The following is a 19,957-nucleotide window of genomic DNA, read 5'->3' on the forward strand; positions in this document are numbered from 1 at the left end:
TCATTGCATGTCATTCTAATTTATTTATTCCTTACAGAAGCTGTGAGATGCACATCTAAGCGATCACAGCACTAACTACTACCTTAACTCTGCTCTGCCGTTGCCATGGATACAGCCCCCCCTTCTTGTGGGCATGGAAGGATGGGCCTCTAGCGGAGAGAGATGTGGCGGGTCTGCGTCATACCAGTGCAGCTAAGAGAAGCCCCCCTCCTTCTTTCCTCATCTCCTCCACCTTCCCTCAATCCCTCCTTCCTTGTCATCATCCAATTTGCACTTTGCTTGATTCGCCCCCCTCCAATTGTGTCCTATATCAGCATCTGTTCATCACACGTTCAACGTCTCGCTCTCTCTTTCGTTGCCTGCTGGCTCAGCTCGGCTTCCGCTGTGTTGGCTGACCCGGGCGGACTTTTACTGGCAAGCGTGGGCGAAAGAAAAGAAAGGTAAGCACTGAGATGGAGTGCGGGTGATGATGGAGAGTGACGCAGATAAGCAGTAAATGTGTGAATGATGGCATCAGGAGCCTTTGAAACATTCACTTTAGATTTTTTTGGGGGGGGGGGGGTGAGGGAGCCATGTGAGCTTGTGCTGTCACAACATTAGAGGCATGTGCTCAAGCAGATGTTTGCCTAAGTGGACCGGGCAAGGTGAAACTTCATTCTAAGAGCTTGTTGTTGACATGTCGACACAGTGCGGGCATGAGTACGTGCAAGCGGGAGGAGAGAGAGAGAGAGAGAGAGAGAGAGAGAGAGAGAGAGAGAGAGAGAGAGAGAGAGAGAGAGAGAGAGAGAGAGAATGCCTGACAGTTCACAGCAGCTTTAATTGCTCCTGGAAGCCATTTTTTGAAACACACTCACACAATCTTCCTCTCTTCGTCTGCCTTTGTTTGATCCCAACCTTGCAACTACATGCCTCAAAACACAACATAAGGAAGCAGGTAGTGTTTGTGGCAGGAAGAAAAGGGCCCGCAGGGATGTTCATTGTGTCTGGGTCCTGGGAACATTGTCTGACATGGTGTATGACATTTAACTGTGATGCGGCTGCCTGTTCACTGGTGTGGAGCCAATGTGCCTGTCAGCTCTGCTTCCCGGGCTGACTCATATTTGCTCTTTGTTGTTGTGCTGCCTCTGAGTGACAGGCGTCGGTGATGAGCGCTTTTGTCAAAGCCGCATGATGGGGTCTTCAGTAGCGGTGGGAGATCCATATGTGGAGTCTTTTTTTGTCTGACAGTCAACTTGTCAGATGTTGATAGGATCAAGCACAAGTACAAGATTCGCTTGGGTACTTGTGGAAGTGAAGTGTGGCTTTCGGTAATTGTTCATGATGATGATTTGTCCACCCAGCGGGAATAGGCCACAAGAAAGAAAGGACAAAGATTTTAAAACTGATTAAGATCCTCAGGGGCCCCTTGACTACATGGGTTGTGGAAATTGCCACATCTAATCAATGATAACTGCAGTCATAAGCAGCACTATCCCATACAAAAATACCTGAATGGTTTTTATATTGGATCACACCTTCTTGATATACATAAATTGAGTAGAATTATCCCTATCTGGATTATGTGACTAATTATGCCCCCTTTCATACCAAAAAGAATATAGCACATTTTCAAACTTAGAATTTCTACAATATGTTCAACATATGCGATGTAAAATGTTTCATATATGATACAAATAACTATTCAATAAAATTGTATGTATTAATTTTGAATGATAGTTTTCGACTTGTCGCGTATCCTCAGGTGTCACGCTGAACAATTTGAAATACTCATCCTTTTTTTTTGTTAGTGGCAAAGCTTCACTGGTGCGACAAGCCGAGCGTCAGGTAGTGCAAAATTGTTATCCATTCCACCAGGTTTTGCTAAAATTCATTCAGTAGTTTTTGTGTAATCCTGAAAGCAAGCAACAATGAATGCATTAGAAATATAGGCTTGGAAAGTGATAAAAGCGCTAATGGAAATGGACTGAACTGCCATAAGGGCACCTGGGTGATAACAGTGAGAGTGAAGCAGGATTACAGCGTGTCGTAAGGGAGCAAAGGGTCTTTATGTTGGCGAGCGGGTGCATATTAACGCGCTTTTCCCGACTCCCGTGGGCCTCGGGTGTCTCTGCTCTCCAGGTGGGCCTTGCATTTTTAATCCATGCAGTCTGCGCTGATTATCGCACGTCGTCTGTGTGCAGCCGGAGGTAGTAACGAAGAGATGGGAATCAGTCATACATGAGTCGAAGGGTGCATGTGTTTGTTTGGCATTAATGACCTTCTGCCTCTGGGCGCCTACTGAGAATGTTTATCTCCCACGGCGGCAAGGTAAAAAACAGACAATGCATCAGTGCCACACACGCTCAAACAATTTCTTTTCGGCTAATTGCTTCTCGTGATTTCCTTAATCTGCACAAACACAGAGCTCAATTCGGCGTTAGGCACTCCTGTCTGCTGTGCAATCACGTCTCTCTGTTTCATTTCCCCTCCCACTTGTGTTGCAACATGCCTGTTAATGATGCAGCCACTGCCAACTTCCTGCCTCTGACAGAGAAAGAGCGAGCGAGCAAGCGAGCGAGAGGTAGCCCTGCCTCGGAATCGTACCACTCCCTCTTCTTATCTCTCCACCTCCCCCCTCTGTCTCCCCGTGTTGTTTTTCCTCAGAAGCGTAGCCCTTGCGAGCAGCGTGAGGGCCGAGTGCTGGCGTTTCCTTCAAAGCGGAGCCCCCAACATGTGAGAAGATGTCTGTTGGAGGTTGCGCTTGTCCCGGTGAGTGCCTCGTCTGGCCGACCCTCTCTTTGCTGCACGTTGTTGTCACAAACATACTTGTGGGGGCTGCCAAAGTGGTCAAATTGTAAAGGGTTACAGCAGGGGTCACCAACATGGAGCACCAGGTAGCCCCAAGGCCTGTTCTAAAAATAGTTCACCAGTGATGGAACACTGGAATGTTGCAGAAATGATCGTTTGAAAATGTTAACACTTGCAGAGATGAACAGAGATAAAGCGTTGGAGGTTATATTTATGTTTTATTTTACCTTGCTACATAATGAATATTATCAAATATGCTCAATATTAACATTAAACATATGTCTTCCCATAGATGAATACGATTATTTTTTTTAAATAAATATAATTCAAAGTTGTGTATCAAACTGCTAGCATTTCCCATTAAGCATCACCCAAAAAGCACAGCAGGGCTTCAAAAAGGTTTGTGACCCCTTCAAGGTAGTCAATGGGCAGCAATGCTACGATATAGGTTTTGCCACAGTATGGCACAAAATGGATTGACTGCATTTTTCTGCTGCAAGTTTGCACAAAAAAGGAAATGGATGCTCCTTTTATTGCTCTCACTGTACTTCCTGATGTTTTGAGTTCTAGTTCTGTCTTGCAGCTCAAAACACAACACCAGATACTTAGTTGTTGAATTTCACGGCGTAATGCATAATGAACTTTAATTTTGAAGAGTACCATTTTTGCTGAGTTATTAATTACTTATTTCCATTTTGGTATAGGACACACATACAAAATAAGATCGACATGAAAATAAAGATTCTCAACTGGTGGGTTGCAGACATCTAGTAAAAAAATTATTCGTCTTCTGATTGTTTTCATGACAGCACTGAGGCATACCAAGTTACCACATAGAACATACACTATTTGGTAAGGGTCAAATAGTTGGTTACTCATGCTCTGACCGCTGTCTAGTTTGTAAACAATTACAGTGCAGCTCAGCCTTAGACATCATAGCTAGCTTTTGAAGTTGATTGACAATACAGATTTTTGAACTCAAGTTCCACTTTTTGAACCATATTTTTTTTCAGTTAGTGCTGTACAAAATATACAAATGGTAGTCATGCAAACCATTCGAGTTTCATCTACTGGTGCAGTGATAATTGTGTTGAGTGGGTAGTCCTCGGACTGTTTAACTTTTATTACTAATGGTCTTTTTTCAAGGCATGGTGGGCTAGTGGTTAGAACATTTGCCCCACAGTTTTGATGTTGGGGCTGAGTCTAGCCTTTGGCCTTCGTGTTTTAAGTTAATTTAAGATAAAAGTGAGTTTAGGTTTGAATGTGAGTGTGAATAGTCTTTTTTCTATATTTTAATTTCAGTGTGTTTATTGAATAAGGTTGCGTAAGAAAAGTTGTGTGTTACTGAGAGTGCTTTGGCATAATTCCTTTGCATGTTTCCTTTGTTATATTGTAGTTTTTTTTATGCTTTGATTATGGGAAAGGTAAAATTGTAACTGTGCCGCCCCGCATAAGGTTTTGCGATATGTCCTCGATAGTCATCCTTCAGATATTTGCTACTTGCCCCGCAATAAGAAGCAAAGTCATAAAAAGTGGGACAAGCTTTTTCTTTTTAAGGTCTAATTTATTTGTCTTCAGCTATCAGATGTAACATTTGAGAGGTCACTTTTTTGGTCTGGTCTATTTCCTGGCCCTTTCTTGTCCCCCCCGCCCCCTGTTGTTGACAGACTTCACTGTAGGGCAAAAACATTTAATGACATCCACATGTGTGTGCGAAGGGTGCACAGGGAGGATTTGCTGCATTTTAGTGAATGTTGTGAAGTAAATATAAGCAAACGATGGAGGGCGTGAGCACAGAGTACGTGCGCACAGACTACGTGTGCTCGAAGACCCATCGCAGAGGATCTTGAGCCTGCTGAGGCACGTTAAGGCTCGCGAATCTCTCAGGAAAAAAAGCCACAGAACAACAGCATGACTATGTATGCATGCAATAGATCATTTTATGTGCAGCTGCTTTGTTTACATTCTTGTATGATGACAAGTAGGTGGAGCCTTACCCTTTTAGTGTACAGCCAGTGAAAGGCCACTAAAAAAAAATCATACTTTTTCTGATGTCATTGTTTTTGACAGCAGAATTTGCAAGACCTCAGTGTACCTCACTAGATTTCAGAACAGTGAGCAACAAAATATTGCTAGGCTTCTTCAGGGACTTTTTGTGAAACCACTGATCCGCAGTATTTTAATCGAAAAATTGTCAAATGCCCAAGTTCTGGAAAAAGCTATTTTAATGTTGCAATATTGCATTACACTTTAACAAGACTGGGAACAGATGAACGGAATAAATGACATTAATTCCCGTCAGTGGAATTTTTTTTTTTAATCCCCCTAATTTGTCGACCAGCATCCCGTAGTGTTTTTTTTTCACTTGTGTGTGTGTGCGTCCGCATGTGCATGCACACTTTTCACACGCGCATGGAAAAACAAATGGCCCCCTCTTAATCCTGACATCATTTCTCCCTCCCTCCGGTCATCTGTTTTGTTCTTGGCTCTTTGTGCAATAATATTAGCTATTAAAGATGGCTGCAGCGAGCATGTAAGGAGGTTAATATGAGTCTGCTTCATATGGTGGCAAACATCTGCCTGCTTAAAGTGTGCTGACGACCTTTTGTTGTTGCTGTGACTTTGCCATTTTTTTTAAGGCTTTGTTCTCTGTGCCCTAACGGAGTGGAGCCAATCACATCCTTTGTTCTGACTAAATGGTAAAAATAGATTGCATGTATGCTTCCCTGCCCCCTTCTCCCAAATGCACCCACCCTAACACACTCTTCCCTTGGCTCATCACTCTCCCCCCCTTCATTCCTCTCACTCTTTGCCCTTGTTTCACCCCCCCCTGCATTAACATCGCTGTTACCTCATGCAGAAAGTCACATGGCCCCTGACTGGGGAGAAGTGGCTTCAAGCAGAGCCTTTTTATTGTATTTATTTATTTGGATGACACAACAATGTGTATTTCTTTATGCCTTTTTCCTCTCTCCGCTCCTTACTGTAAACGAGATCAAAATGGCCGTGTGTGCGGAGGCAGGGAGAGAGGAGGAATGTGTGGGAGATGCTGGGGAGTCAGACATAGAGAAAGGAGGGGTTTCGCAGAGTGGAGATGAGCTGCTGTGATGTCACATCTGCTGCAGGCCCCTCAGCAAGGCGGCCAAAAGCTGGCATGTGCCACCTAAGCAGGGATGTGGACAAAAGAAAATAGACATGAGGACTTTTTAAACAAATCACAGCACATTTTCAGCCCCAGTCAAAGGAAACACTTAAAGGCAGTTTGAATGACTTTGCAAATACAAATCATCACCCTTGATTCATAGTTTTATGATGACTTAATAAATGTCGACTCGCTGACAGGCCAGAGATCAAACCTGAATAATGCACACAGTGATAGAGAGAATGCAAATCAAGGTAAATGCTGGCAGATGGGAGCCGTTAAAGGAATCAGACGCCATAAAACAGGATTTACAAAGTACTATTTTACCAGCGGAGGCGTACAGTCATGAAAATATCAGCGGCCATGTTGATTCATTGCCTTTGAATTAGCAAGTAACACTGTGGGCTTAAAGAATTTGTTCTTGAGGTGTCACATTGACTTTTTTTTTTTTTTTTACACACCACCTCTATAACTCAGTTGTGCTAATATTCCTGTCAAATTTAGTACGGTGCCATAGGTGTTTCATTATTCAGTGGAACAGCTCCAACATTAGTCTTTAAATAACAAGACGTACTGCACCACACACGGTGTTGCAGTGAGATCAGGGTAAACACCCTTTTCTCTCTCCCCTCATCCCATTATCTACTTGTACTGATTAACACGCAGGTGATTAAAAAAAGGACAAAAACAAGATTATTTGTGTCGCTTGATATTTATTATTAGAATGCATTGCAGACTCATTTTATGTCTGTAAAGAATATTTTCATAATTATTGGATGAATTTGTTTTTTGATCTTTAATTTTTATACTGTGATTTGGAAACTTGATGAGAAGGATGATACGATGTACGTATGCAGGTTCTCCAGCAGAGGGCAGTGCACCTCCTTTTTCCCCTTTATAATGTAGTCCATCACCAGCTTTTGTAAATGATAAGACTGTTGATTTTGAACTAGGAAAGATTTCAGGTGGTCAGACAGCACCACTGAAATTGCATTCAAATGTACAAAATGGTTCGGTTGATCTTGCCTGGCTCGAAAATCAGCACCCTCTTAACCAAGAATGGTGACCCTAATGAAGACCGCTGACCCACCCACTCACCTGTAGGCCAAACAATCTTAAAAACAGTATAGTAGCTGTGATCTGATGTGCGGCTTTACCAGTAAGAGTCCCTGGTGGGCTTCTGATGTATTTACTCGCAGCCTTTCAATAAAACCCACCACTTCACTTTCCTCATCTGCTTTATATAATTACACAAACTGACTAAGCGAAGGCCTCAACCAATTGAGCTTTAAACGCACTTAGAGACCACAAAGGCTTTTCTGCTCCTTCAAAGCTATTGCTTGTAAACATCAGAGTGCTTATTGATTAAAACTGAGACTGTATCCTTACATAATATGAGGCTAGGAAAGGATCAGGACTGTGGTCTAAAAAGGATTTGAGCCAGAGTCAATCACTTCCCAAATGCCTTTACAAAGACGCCTTGAATTAACCAGCCTGATTAACACTCATCACTGTACCGCGCCGTGCAAGCCAGAGCGCTTGATCATACTCCAGACGCCACGGAGATGAAAGCAAACGCTGTTTTAAGATAGAGAAGGTCAGGACAGAACAAATTAATTCCATCATCATCATCATTTCATTACACGTGATGATGATTAAGACTAAGGAAATGGATTTCATTGCCTGATTCATCCAACAGAACAAATGAAAAGATAAGGCTCCATAATTTGTGTGAACATTTCCATAATCAAACATCAAGTGCTTTGCTTTGCTCAAACTAGGTGTATGTAATAAAACACCTGAAAACAAAATAAAATGTGAACCCCTCATTAAAAAAACACAGAGTAAGACCTTTGCCACGGTGGGAAAATCCTTGTAATAGCAGTTTAAAACCAATCTTTGAATTCACATGGTTGCATGCAGTAAAGCTGAAAATAAAACAGAAGTGTTCAGCCAAGTCTCATTGGGGGTTATGATACAGCTTCCCACTATTCACAAGATAAACAAAGGCAGCGCCAACAAATTGTGTGCAGTTTGTGGGCTGTGCAGCAAGAGAGTAACATAAAATCACTTACCGGTGTGCTCAATGTCTCTGCTGGACTGTAACATTTTTAGGGTTAGAGTGATATAGTGAAATTATATATATAAAAAAAAAACTGCGGCAGAAAAAAAAACCCTAGTTCTCTGCTCAAATGAAACTAAACAATTCATTGTTAAAAGCAGATTCCACAAAGCTACCTAGAGATGTTTACCCCTTGAGCACAGCTCCCGTCGGGCCACCGTACTAATTTTGTCTGCCTCACAGTTCTGAGGTCTCAAATCTCGTTTTTCCCAGTGTACTCAGGCTTTCTCCCGCATTCCATTTTTTTAGGGGGGATAAATAAAAAACATAAATTAAGATACATATTTGATCAAGTTACTTTATAATAACGTAACAAGAACATTTGTTGTGAAAAAGACTTATCAAAATACCACTGAATATGTACATGTGTTGTTACGCGTGCGAGCATACGCGCAAGGGGCGGAGTCTGTTTTCTTTTTTTTTTTTTTTCCATCAAGTATCGACGGACAGCCTGCCTGGAACAAAGGGTCCCCAAGTAGTAGTAGTAGCAGCGGTAGATCGGTACCACCGTGCACGTATGTTAATGCATTAAAAAAATATTTACAATTAAAATAATTACACATGTATTGATAATTTTTACTAGTTCTCGCTTGGTGGTTAGAGTTTCCTCCCCTGGCTGGCGTCGTATGTGTTGGGGTAGTTCAAGTGCTTTCCCAAGCGACGGAGCTTGGAGCCTTCGCCGTCCAGCTTCTCCGGCTAGCATCGACGCTAGCTGGCTAGGAGCAACCCCGCCTTTCGGTGGCCTTTTCTTTGCAGGTAACCACACCTCAAAGCGCACCCGGCGGCGTTACTCTCACCGTCGGCTCATAGTATTTCCGTAAATATGACTGACGGACATTGCGAAGGGATCGCGCTGCTCATGGCGACGTAGTAGCTTAGCAATGGCACGCGTCGTCCGATCATGGATGCGGCCCTGCGGCTCCGTTTACACCGAGCCGCGGTGTGTATGGCTCACTGTTTGTGTGTTTATGTGCGGGCGACTTCTTGTTTATTACACTTTGTGTTATAACAAGCGTCTGGTAGGGCTACTTTTAATGTATTTATAGCGTTGTTTGGAATGTTTCATTTGATTGCGGGCACTTAGAGCATCCGTCTCTTTGGACGGAGCTCCATTGTTTGCAATAGTGGAGGGCGGATTGCTCCAAATATCGATAATAAAGATATCGACGATGGCATTGGAATGGACATTAATACGGATCATTCTCATGAGATTGCTATTTGAAAATTTGCTTATATTTATCCACATCTATGTTATTACATTTTTGAAATATCACTCATTTAGCTAATATTTGATTGATTTTGATTATATCAGTACTCTTCTTTGGTAAATGTGAATAGATATTCTTATAACGCATCTGCCAACAAGTTGGTTGAGGTTTGAAGTTCCACTTTAACATGAGTACAACTCCCTAAGAATTTCGAAATTTGGGTAAGGAGTTACAAAGAAAGAAGGTTTGGTTTTGTGTGGTATGACCTCTGGAAATTCTGGCCATTTAAGAATTTAAATGAGAGAAAACGGTCCAACATCATTATTTGTCAACATTCTTCTGAACCATTTCGTTTTATCTTGTACTTGGAGAGCCTCCTTCTCCAATAAGGTGACCAAGTTAGAATCATCCACCAATTATACTGGTGCGGGCTAAAAAATTTAAACGCGTCAAAAACACCAACGCTTGTCTTAAAAACTCGACTAGTGCAAATCGAAGATTATTGAAGAGAAAAGCAGCATGGACAGAGGAAGTCCATGTACTTCATTAGTCAGGCTTTTAAAGGCATTTGAAGCGCTTATTAATTGCCCCCCCCTCCAAAGATGTCAGTGACATCCCATGTACTGTAAAGGAATGCTGCATATTTGCTATAGTTAAACTATAGTCACGGTACCAAAATGTTGACTTTGATACTGCATAAATTACCTCATAGCAGTACTGATACCATGGCATTGATTGATTGATTCATTCATTCATTCATTCATTCATTCATTCATTATTTATATCAACTGTTACATTTTTTGCCATATTTTGAATCACAAATTGTTGAATCATGCTCGGAGGTTTGCGGCTTTATGATCGTGAAAATATACTTCATATACGGTATTGCTTTTGTCTCCAACCTGGAAATTTATTTTCAGCGTTTGTAAAAGTCTGTGTGACTAAGTGGGAAGACTGCATTCAAATGTGTCATGGGAAGAACACCAACTCTTCTACTTTTGTCAAGTAACAACTTAAAAAGATGCACTTTGAAAATGAAAAATTGCACTGGTGTGATTTCATGTGAATCTGTACTCGGTTTAACTGACGGTTTAACAATCAAATTATTCTGATTGTCCATAGAAAATGCTGTATAATTGCTGTTTTACTGTACTCGCAGTGTAGAAGGGGATTAGGACTAACACCAAAAACGATGCTTTGGCTGCCCCGTCAGTGAGAAGATTAAACAAGTAGAGCCCATAGAGGCGGGCAGGCAGGCAGGCATCCCAGTGTTGGTTTTAATCTGGCACCGCTGCCTTTTAAACGGCAAGGCGACAGTGACACACCGTTTGCACGTGAATTGTGACTTTTTGAATTAACGGCGTCACCTCCGGTGCTGCATGTTGATGCCCCACATAAGAACAAGCATGATCCTACAGTCTGCTGCGGCGCTATAATTAATGTCTAATGAAAGCGTGTGTGGAGAGAGTGGCTGGCTCTAATGAGGCAGACAGGCTCATGTTTCCGAGGAATGCCCCCCCGCCTCTCCTGTTATCCCACTTTGCCGCTGTCTACTAGAGTTTAAGATATCATTAGTCGGACCGCTGCCTGTGTGAGGCCTCGCAGAATTCATGTCTGTGCTCCCATGAATGCTTTATCTGGCCACACAAGGGTTAACAACAGACAGGGTTGGTGGGTATTGGGGGGTATGGGTGGAGGAGGCAACAGGGTGTGTGTGGGGGGGGGTCTGCACACACAGTGCAGATGGTGATGGGCTCTTATTGAAGGGAGGGATCCCCATGTCAGCGTGGATGCTATAAGAAGCGGCCAGATCGTGTTTGTTTTCCTTGTCCATTTGGCAGATTGAAGATGCATTAGCTAATGAAAGCAGCCAGGAAAGGCTCGGTAGGGTGGTGGTGGGGAGCGTGGGCACAGGAGAATAAAAAAAAAAAAAAACGACATTACAGACGGCGCACTTTTATTGGAGCGAAAGGCACCAAAACAGCCAAGAGTTGGATTACTTGCGGATGATGTTGTGATTTGAACGCAGCTACATCGAAGCAATCTTCTCTAAATCTTTACTCTTCTACCCACACCCACCCCTGCTCTCTCGCTCTCTGTCTCGCTCTGTGTCTCTCGCTCTCTGCGCAGGCTGTTCGTCAAAGTCATTCAAGCTGTACTCTCCCAAGGAACCCCCCAACGGCGGCAGCTTTCCCCCTTTCCACCCAGGCGCTATGCTGGATCGAGATGTGGGGTAAGTCTGCTCGAGCCGCACTGACAACAAGCCCGCCTGAGGGAAAGAAATAATGCTCTCGTTACATATAGTTTTATTTTGAAACGTCTGTAATGTATCGGCTACCGCATTAGCTACTCTTAGTGTTACTTTTTATAAACCGTGACCTAAATCAATTCTAGGGCTCATAACGAAATATAAATCGGTCGTAACATGCATGAACCTCAGAATTACAAAACAGCTTTCATCCCAGAATTGATGCTTGTGATGATTCCAATGTGTGTGTGTATCTTCCGTCAGACCCACACCCATGTATCCCCCATCATACATGGAACCAGGAATGGGGTGAGTTCATAGCCTTCCAAATAAAGTAGGAATTCTTGGTGTCGTCACTGTGGACTTAACATTTTTGCAGACAAAGACAAACATTGTAAATCTCTTGTAATTACTTGGCTTACACATGCGGTGGTGGGATTTGATCAGTGCAGCTCGAGCTTCATAGTGAGTGTTGAATTTCCCCATTTCCTGCTCCAGGAGACCCACACCGTATGGAAACCAGACAGACTATCGCATGTATGAGCTGAACAAAAGGCTACAGAATTGGACAGAGGTGAGTGATGTCATGTCATTCATTTGGAGATTTAGAAGCTCAACAAGCACATCTGGCTCTTTTCATTTTCCAGGTGATTTTAATAACATTTCTGAGGGGCTATGTTTATAAAATTTACCTTATGATGAGCGTGCCAAATAAATCCAGAACCCCCTCCACTTTATTTACATTCAGGCAATAATAGGATTATGTGATCAACCATATTTAGCCAAACTTGTGAATTCAAATATCTCCACGTTCAACTTCCATCATCCGGAATGAGATGGCACGCAAGAAGTAAATTCTAAGTTATGATGAAGTATTGAAAGCTGTCTGTGGTTCCTCTTTCAGGATTGTGACAATTTGTGGTGGGATGCCTTCACCACGGAGTTTTTCGAGGACGACGCAATGCTCACCATAACTTTCTGCCTTGAAGATGGACCCAAACGATACAGTAAGATTAAGCCTGCCACACACGGAGCCAAACCAGAATTGAGCAGAGTGTGGGGTTCGGCCACTATTTTTGGAAATTGAAAGTCTTCTAGTTATGACACACCACAGAGAATATGTCAAAAGTCCTGCCAAATTTGAATGATTGCAAAATATTGCTAGATGTAGTATAAAATGGTGCAAACTATATTTGACCGGTATTGTTATAATAAACATGCTGATGATTAATTTTCTAAAATATGTATACGTCGTATATTACTATGATTTTTACAAGTATTTTTGCCCACATGCCTTAAAAGGGACCCCCACTTGACAGTGATGACTTCTTTTTTTTCTTCAGCCATAGGAAGGACGCTGATTCCCAGATATTTTCGAAGCATCTTCGAGGGGGGCGCAACAGAGCTCCTCTACAACTTGAAGCATCCGAAGGAATCCTTCCACAGTAACTTTGTCTCTCTTGACTGTGATCAGTGCACCATGGTCACCCAGAACGGCAAACCCATGTTCACGCAGGTCTGGCCAGTCTTTCTACATTTTTCCTTTTGGAGACTTTTTCTCAAATAAATATTTTTGTTTGGGGGGTGGTCTCCCGCTCAAGGTTTGCGTGGAGGGCCGTCTATACCTTGAGTTCATGTTTGATGACATGATGAGGATCAAGACGTGGCACTTCAGTATCAGACAACACAGAGAGGTCCTCCCCAGAAGCATTCTGGCCATGCACGTGAGTGCTCAAACTCAAAACCTTGCACATTCACAGCATTCCGATTTCTTATGTTGCCCATCATGCTCCTGCAGGATCCTCAAATGCTGGATCAGCTGGCTAAAAATATCACCAGATGCGGGCTGTCCAACTCCACACTCAACTACCTCCGTGTAAGGACGTTTGCCCTTAATAATGCTCACCTTAGCTAGAATAATACAGTGGCACCTCCATAGGCGAAGCCCTAAAACAGCCTCAAAATGCAAACAAATCTCATGCGTGCTGTCAACAAAACTATAGTGTTTAGTGTTTTGCTTTTTTTCTGGAGTGGAGCGATATGGGGAAAAAAATATTCCCGTTATAGACCATTTTATGTCATGATGACAATATACCATATATTTCCGGTTATTCTATGTAAAAAAAAAAACAACCCAATTACAACATACTGTGACTACTTACCTTTTCTCACTTCCATTTGTAATATTAGTCACAACTCGCAGGCCAGCAAAGTTCACCCGCAAACAAACTCGAACTGAAATAAGTCACTTGTCCCGCCTTCATGATTTTTTTTTTTATCGCCAAAGGAGAATGAGGAATGCGGCACGACAAGAGGCCGACAACAGGCAGAGAGACATTTTTAATTTTTAATTACTTAAGTGAGTATGTTAAACAAATGTCTGAACCACGTTACACTGGAGACTTAGTAATCAGTCATGGATCGCACATTAGCAAGTCAAGTGTCGGGAGAGAAAATGATGCAACAGCCAAACAGTAAGCACACGCACGTCTGAAAACTGGAAATGGCCTTCTCATCCAGCATTAGAGTGCGACCTCACAAATACAATCCGGGACAAATGCTCAGAATCTTCCATCAACATGCTTCTAAACGTCATGAAAAGCCTTACTAGAGTTGAAGCTGTTAAAAGCTCTTAGAAGAAGACTGGCATCATATTAAGTCGTGTGGATTAAGGATAGGAAGTCGCTGAGTAAATACTTTTGGCGATATCGTCTAAATAAATAAATTTGAACGTCTGCTTAAAAAGAAAATAGCTGGAAAGTTAATAAATATGACGCTGACAGATTGGTGAAAGTGTTGGAAGTCGATCAGTGTCACAGAACGGTTTGTGTTCAACTTCGGAGGTACCACTGTAATGGGCTCAGCTGTACATGTAACAAGCCATCCTTTTCTGTTGTCCTAAAAATGATACTTTCTTAAGCTTTGTGTGATATTGGAGCCCATGCAAGAACTAATGTCAAGACACAAGACTTACAGTTTGAGCCCCCGAGACTGTCTGAAGACTTGCCTCTTCCAAAAGTGGCAGAGGATGGTAGCACCCCCAGGTAAAAAAAAAAAAAAAAAAAAAGGCAACACTCTTTAGCTTTATTCAAAAGTGTAATAAAACTCAATAGGAGCTCACGGTCTCCTCTTTATGTGCGCTTGTAGCCGAGCCTGCCAGACAAGCACCCAACAAGCGGCGGAAAAGAAAGGTGTCGGGCGGCAGCACGGTGAGCTCCGGCGGGGCCGGCAATAACAACACCAACAGCAAAAAGAAGAGTCCAGCCAACAACTTCACACTGTCCAACCAGGTACCCATTAGCATGGCATCTACTTCACCTATAGGTGCAGCAGCAAAGGTTCGCTGAAGGTTATGGTGAAGATGGAAGCGTAGAGCCCATTTGCAGGTGGACTTTGTTTTGCGCAGAGGGCTGGGGAGTGTTAGTAATGAGCAGTCACAGTCATTTTTATGGTTTATTTATTTATTTTTTTGGAGCAGTATTGCTTTGGTTTGACGACTTAAGCTTCACATGAGTCATGCAACATATTCTTTGGTTGGTTGGTTGAGACCCGAGGTGGAATGAACCCTTTATTCAATTACTAACGTTTGTGTTAATACTAAAGAGCATCCAGAAAAAAAAACAGTTCGGCATTGAAATTGGTTGAAAAGGAGTTTTAGGTTTGGGGTAATATGGTTGAGAATGTTTGCAGCGCCACGTTAGAGGCGTAGCTAGCCGCGTCATAGTGAACAGCAGCATGGTGGAAGATTCGAGTCCCGCAGGCAGGCGAGGCTCCTCTTAGGGTCGACGTCGGGGGAAGCGGCATGGTAAACTTCTCGAGATGATGCAGAGAAAGGTCCGCACCACGATTGTCTGACTGACAATTGCTTTCAACACAACAGCATCAAGGGCCATCCTAACTGCTCTGATGCAACCCCCAAAAGGAGAACATTTCCCTTGTTGACTTCATGGTTGGCACATCTAACTCAGTTCTGAGGTTTGGGCTTCAAATCTCAGCTGCGATAGACAAGCGAGAGAACCCATCCATTCAAGTAGCCATTCTGACCCCCTCCCCCCTCGTATAAAGGGGATAATATGTGCCGGCCCTTACTGTCCCCTTTAGGACGTGATGATGGTGGGAGAGCCCACCCTGATGGGAGGGGAGTTTGGTGACAAGGACGAGCGTCTGATCACACGACTGGAGAACACGCAGTTGGACGGGGCCAACGGCCTGGAGGATGAGGACAGTTTCAGCAACTCGCCAGCTCTGGGGTCACACTCGCCCTGGAACGGCAAGCCCCCCTCCAGTCAGGAGAGCAAGAACGACAACTCCTAGTCGTCCCAGTAGCGCCCCCCCCCCCCCAGATTATTAATGGAAGCTTGAGGGTTCAGGGAGGGCAGTTGTTTTTTTAATTCAAAGACAACTATCATGTGACTCAAGAGGGAGTGAAGTTCCATCATGAAATAGACCAGGGTGGTCAAAATGTGGTCTGTGGGCCCGCCAGCATTTTAATCTGGCCCGCCGAGCGAGATTGTAGACTTGTAAAATGCATTTATTTTTTTATTCATCGACATCATTACACAATTTGCCTTTTTCTGCAAATAATAACAAAATTACTTGTTTAAATTATTTCCTCATCCATTTTCTGTCCTGCATCTTCTATCCTTGAGGGTTGACGGTTCGCCTGAGCCTAGCCCAAGCTCCCAACTGATTTTAAGGCAAAAAGCGGACTACACCCAGGACTGCTTAGCAGTCAGTCACAGGGCACTCAGTAGTATAGCCATTCACATGCGTACCGCCGGACATGGAGATTTTGTTTTTTAATCGCTTCAAATGAAGACATGGAGATTTTTTTTTTTTTTTTATTGCTTCAAATGAAGATCTCTGGTCACCTGTTTACATGTGATGTGGTCAATTCTGATTTGGGGTTTACATGCTCTGCTGCGTTAATCAGTTCAACAGTGTGTCACTCCAAGATGGATGTAAACATGGGATTTATCGAGATGGAGTTCATTGGTATATTTAGCACAATAACTCTTGATTTTTTTATACATTTATTAAAGCAACATATTGATTAAAAAACAAGTCACAAGTACTTAGAACTACTTTTCTCGTCGCAGAAGAGCTCTGGTAAGACGTTGCCATTTTAAAGTGAATTGAACCCACACTGAGTGCACAAGAGTCAGGAGAAAGTACCATCTCTGTGACTAATGAATAAATTTTTACTTAAAATACAAAAAGTACAACAATTTGAAGAATCTTTTCATGAGTACAATATCATCAGATGACCTCTTCCCTTGTTTCTAAAATCAAATGTAGTCCTTTAACCTCAATTTTGCCCACCTTTGCACTACTGTCACTTGCTCCCTCACATTGCACTTGCTCAGTGGTGCTCAAGCCCAGCCCTCGTCCGCCCAGGTGGATCCGGCTGTGTGCACGCTCGCAATGGCGTTTGAGCCGCAGACGTCCCGTAGTCCCGAGCGCTGGCCACAGGCCCCCGTGCTCCGTGGGTTCTTGTTCCAACCTCGGGTCTCTCGGACGCGCAATAACCTCGGCGCCTTTGCTTCTGTTGTGCTCATGTCACCGGAAAAAGAAATAATGTCAATTTTTTGTTTGTTTGTGTTGCAGGCTGCAGAAAGTGTGCCTTCTTATAGTATCGAAATTCCTCATTCGCTTTATAAAACTCAATTATTTGTTTTTGTAGGACCTGGTTGGAACAAAAACCTGTACAGTGCCGGAGCTTGAGGACCGGAGTTGAGAACCACTACGCAATCTCTAACACCTCCAACAAACACACACACAAAATCTCTGTGTCATACGACATGCAACGTTTGGGTACAGCAGAAATGGTACGCAGCATGCCTGGACAAGATTCGACAGAAGTGTGTTTTCATTTTAATTTCTTATGTAAAAACATAAAAAAAAAATACCCCAGAAATATTCTTTGCACTGTTTTCACCATTAACTCCAATCTATTTTTCTTAACTCTGCCCCCCCCCCCCTTCCCTCTTTATTGTAAGAAGTGTAAACCAGCTGAACCTTGCAGTATATTCTTGTATAAATATTTGCTGTTAGACCTTTCTTCTTGTGATGGTAATAATGTGAATCAATATTGAATCCCTCCATCTTGTGTCACACTGTCAGTCAATCAAGGCCAGTGATTTGAATGCTCTGCCAATATGATGGATGGCAGGGATGGGGACTCTTTGGCCAATGGGATGCAATTTAAAAAAAAAAAAAAAAAAGACCAACCTCAGAGGGACATTACACAATAGCAAAACGGGCAAATGCTCATTATGAACATTTTTGATGGTCACGCTCGCATTTACATTTTCTTCATTTCGGTGGGCGTTTTCAGGCCCATCCAACAGGCGAAATGTTTACCACCCCTGCAGTATGACAGCAAGGCCTGCCTTGCGTTATATGCATTATGTCATTGTCATCTTCAATTCTACCTAGCGGGTACTCTCTTATAACGGAAAATAGAAAACGTCCCAAATTTGTTACTCAAATATTTTAACACATTTTGACACCACTGTAAAATAAGAAGAGGAAAAAAATCTTTTGTATTAAGTTTCCCAGAACTGTTTTTAATCCCGATTAAAGAAAGCTGTAGACCAAGGAGCTCCATGTAAAGAATCTTTAGATATTACCTACACTGCGCTGTTTGGTTTTAATGAAGAATTATTTTGTTTGCTTTACATGCTTTTGTTTTCATGTTTGTGTCTGTGCTTGTATATTTTTAGGTAGTCTTTTCTGTAAAAGTTATTCTATGTATCCCCCTCCTAGAACTATAAGAATCTCAATTTTATGTAAAGAGATAAAAAGTCTCCTTAAGGTTTTGTTTTGAACTGTGTGGTTTTTTTGTTAATGGTACATCACAGATACAATAATTCTGGCCTCATTTTTGCGAACTATTTATTTTCCTATGTACTGACATGCCGTTTTTAGTCCAACCCACTTGTACAGTGCTCATGCATAATCGGTTTTATTAAGGGCTGCTGGATCAGTAAATGCTGAAAGGTCTTTTATTTTTTATTTTTTTTTGTCATGCAGCGCCCAAGTAAATACATTCTGATTATTCACACACAAAAATCTTTTATTTGCTGTTGTAGTTTTCCAGTCGATCTGAATCATGTATCAGATGACACAAATAAAATAATCAGTTAGACAAATGACGTCTTTATTTACTCTTCATGTTCACTAATTTAATATGCACCCAGATCATGAACAGTGAGATTGTGTCGGCATTGTGTCTCGAGTAATGTTACAACATAAATGTATTTTATAAAAACAACACATTTGCCTCATTGTTTGATCATCGAGACTTATGCCTATTTCCAGACTGTATTTTCTTTTATTTTTTAAGGCGGCTGTGACGTCAATTGACGACAGAACTCACATCTATTTGTCATATGTCAAGATGGCGTAATATAAAAGAAATGTCACTCTAATTTATGCAAACAAATCTGCCAACGAAAATGTGTGACCTTCAAAGCATTTCACTCATTTTCGTTTCAGTAAAACAACATGATGAAACAAATAGACGAATCAACGGTATAAGACATACGTCATGACGACATTAATTGACTAATGCTGACGAAGCGACGTCACACGCGGAGTCTTGTTCGTTCTTGCTCACATATTGACAAATTGACACAACTTCTTGGTTGTAGTCAGTTTACGCTTGCTTGGCCAAAACTACCTTCGTTTACAATAGCAGTCGTTAAAGAACACGCTTCTCGAGAGGTACCCCAATAGCTGTGAGTATGATCAACTTTTTGTCAAATACTTAAAAGTCAACCAAAAAAAAATGTCTTTACAAGAATATTTTCTATGCAGACACACTGATGTCATTGCGATATTTAACGTGTACCTAAAGAAATGGCGTTTTTTTTTTAATGAAATAATTTTTTTCAGGCAAAATAACAAGCTTAATGTATTAGCTAATTAATAGTAATACCCCTAGATAATGTTCACCCATTGGATGGCGATGCATATTTAACTCGTATCACTCTACAAACGCAATGTTAATCAGAATTTAAACTAGTGTGAGGCTATAAACATTCTCTTGGGTTACTTCCCCTTAATTTATACTGCAAAATAATTTTTAGCAAATGTGCTGTATTTTTTCTCGAATGTGTCATTTTAAGAAGAACCCCATTTAAACTTGTTTCATGTTATTTCTAGTTAAACCTTAAATCATTTTTACATACATAAATTAATACATTTGCAATAGCTGAGGTAATTGTTCTGTTTTATTTGCATACACAAAATAACCAGATATTAGAGATAAGTGATAAGCTTAAAAACATTAAAAAAAAAAAAAAAAAAGATCCCCTTTGAGATTTTATTGCCTGCCTACACTTTTTGTGGTCCTAATTATAACAATTGCTTGTCACCATGCTGTTGGTGTCTTTTTTCTGTCACAAATTCTTGCAGCCTTGTGAATGAACAATAATGATCCAATT

At 41.9% G+C, this 19,957-nt stretch overlaps 1 protein-coding gene across 3 annotated transcripts; it reads left to right on the plus strand.

The window, feature by feature from the left end:
• Positions 1 to 173: 173 nt before the first annotated feature.
• On the plus strand, positions 174 to 18,657 carry ldb1a (LIM domain binding 1a). Of its 3 annotated transcripts, none has more exons than XM_037271728.1 (12): positions 174 to 440; positions 2,644 to 2,748; positions 11,390 to 11,492; positions 11,772 to 11,816; positions 12,006 to 12,081; positions 12,412 to 12,514; positions 12,851 to 13,023; positions 13,109 to 13,231; positions 13,306 to 13,383; positions 14,428 to 14,551; positions 14,655 to 14,797; positions 15,609 to 15,821. In XM_037271728.1, exons 2-12 carry the CDS (start codon positions 2,721 to 2,723, stop codon positions 15,819 to 15,821), a joined length of 1,209 nt encoding a protein of 402 aa, XP_037127623.1. In that variant the 5' UTR covers positions 174 to 440; positions 2,644 to 2,720. The 3 variants fall into 3 exon arrangements, with proteins under 3 accessions (XP_037127623.1, XP_037127621.1, XP_037127622.1); XM_037271726.1 differs by lacking the exons at positions 174 to 440; positions 2,644 to 2,748 and adding exons at positions 8,482 to 8,566; positions 8,655 to 8,807 and having other exon boundaries at positions 15,609 to 16,398; XM_037271727.1 differs by lacking the exons at positions 174 to 440; positions 2,644 to 2,748; positions 15,609 to 15,821 and adding exons at positions 8,493 to 8,566; positions 8,655 to 8,807; positions 17,191 to 18,657.
• The last annotated feature ends 1,300 nt before the right edge of the window (positions 18,658 to 19,957 follow it).

Source organism: Syngnathus acus, chromosome 15 (assembly GCF_901709675.1).
Source record: "Syngnathus acus chromosome 15, fSynAcu1.2, whole genome shotgun sequence".
NCBI classification, from domain to species: Eukaryota; Metazoa; Chordata; class Actinopteri; order Syngnathiformes; family Syngnathidae; genus Syngnathus; species Syngnathus acus.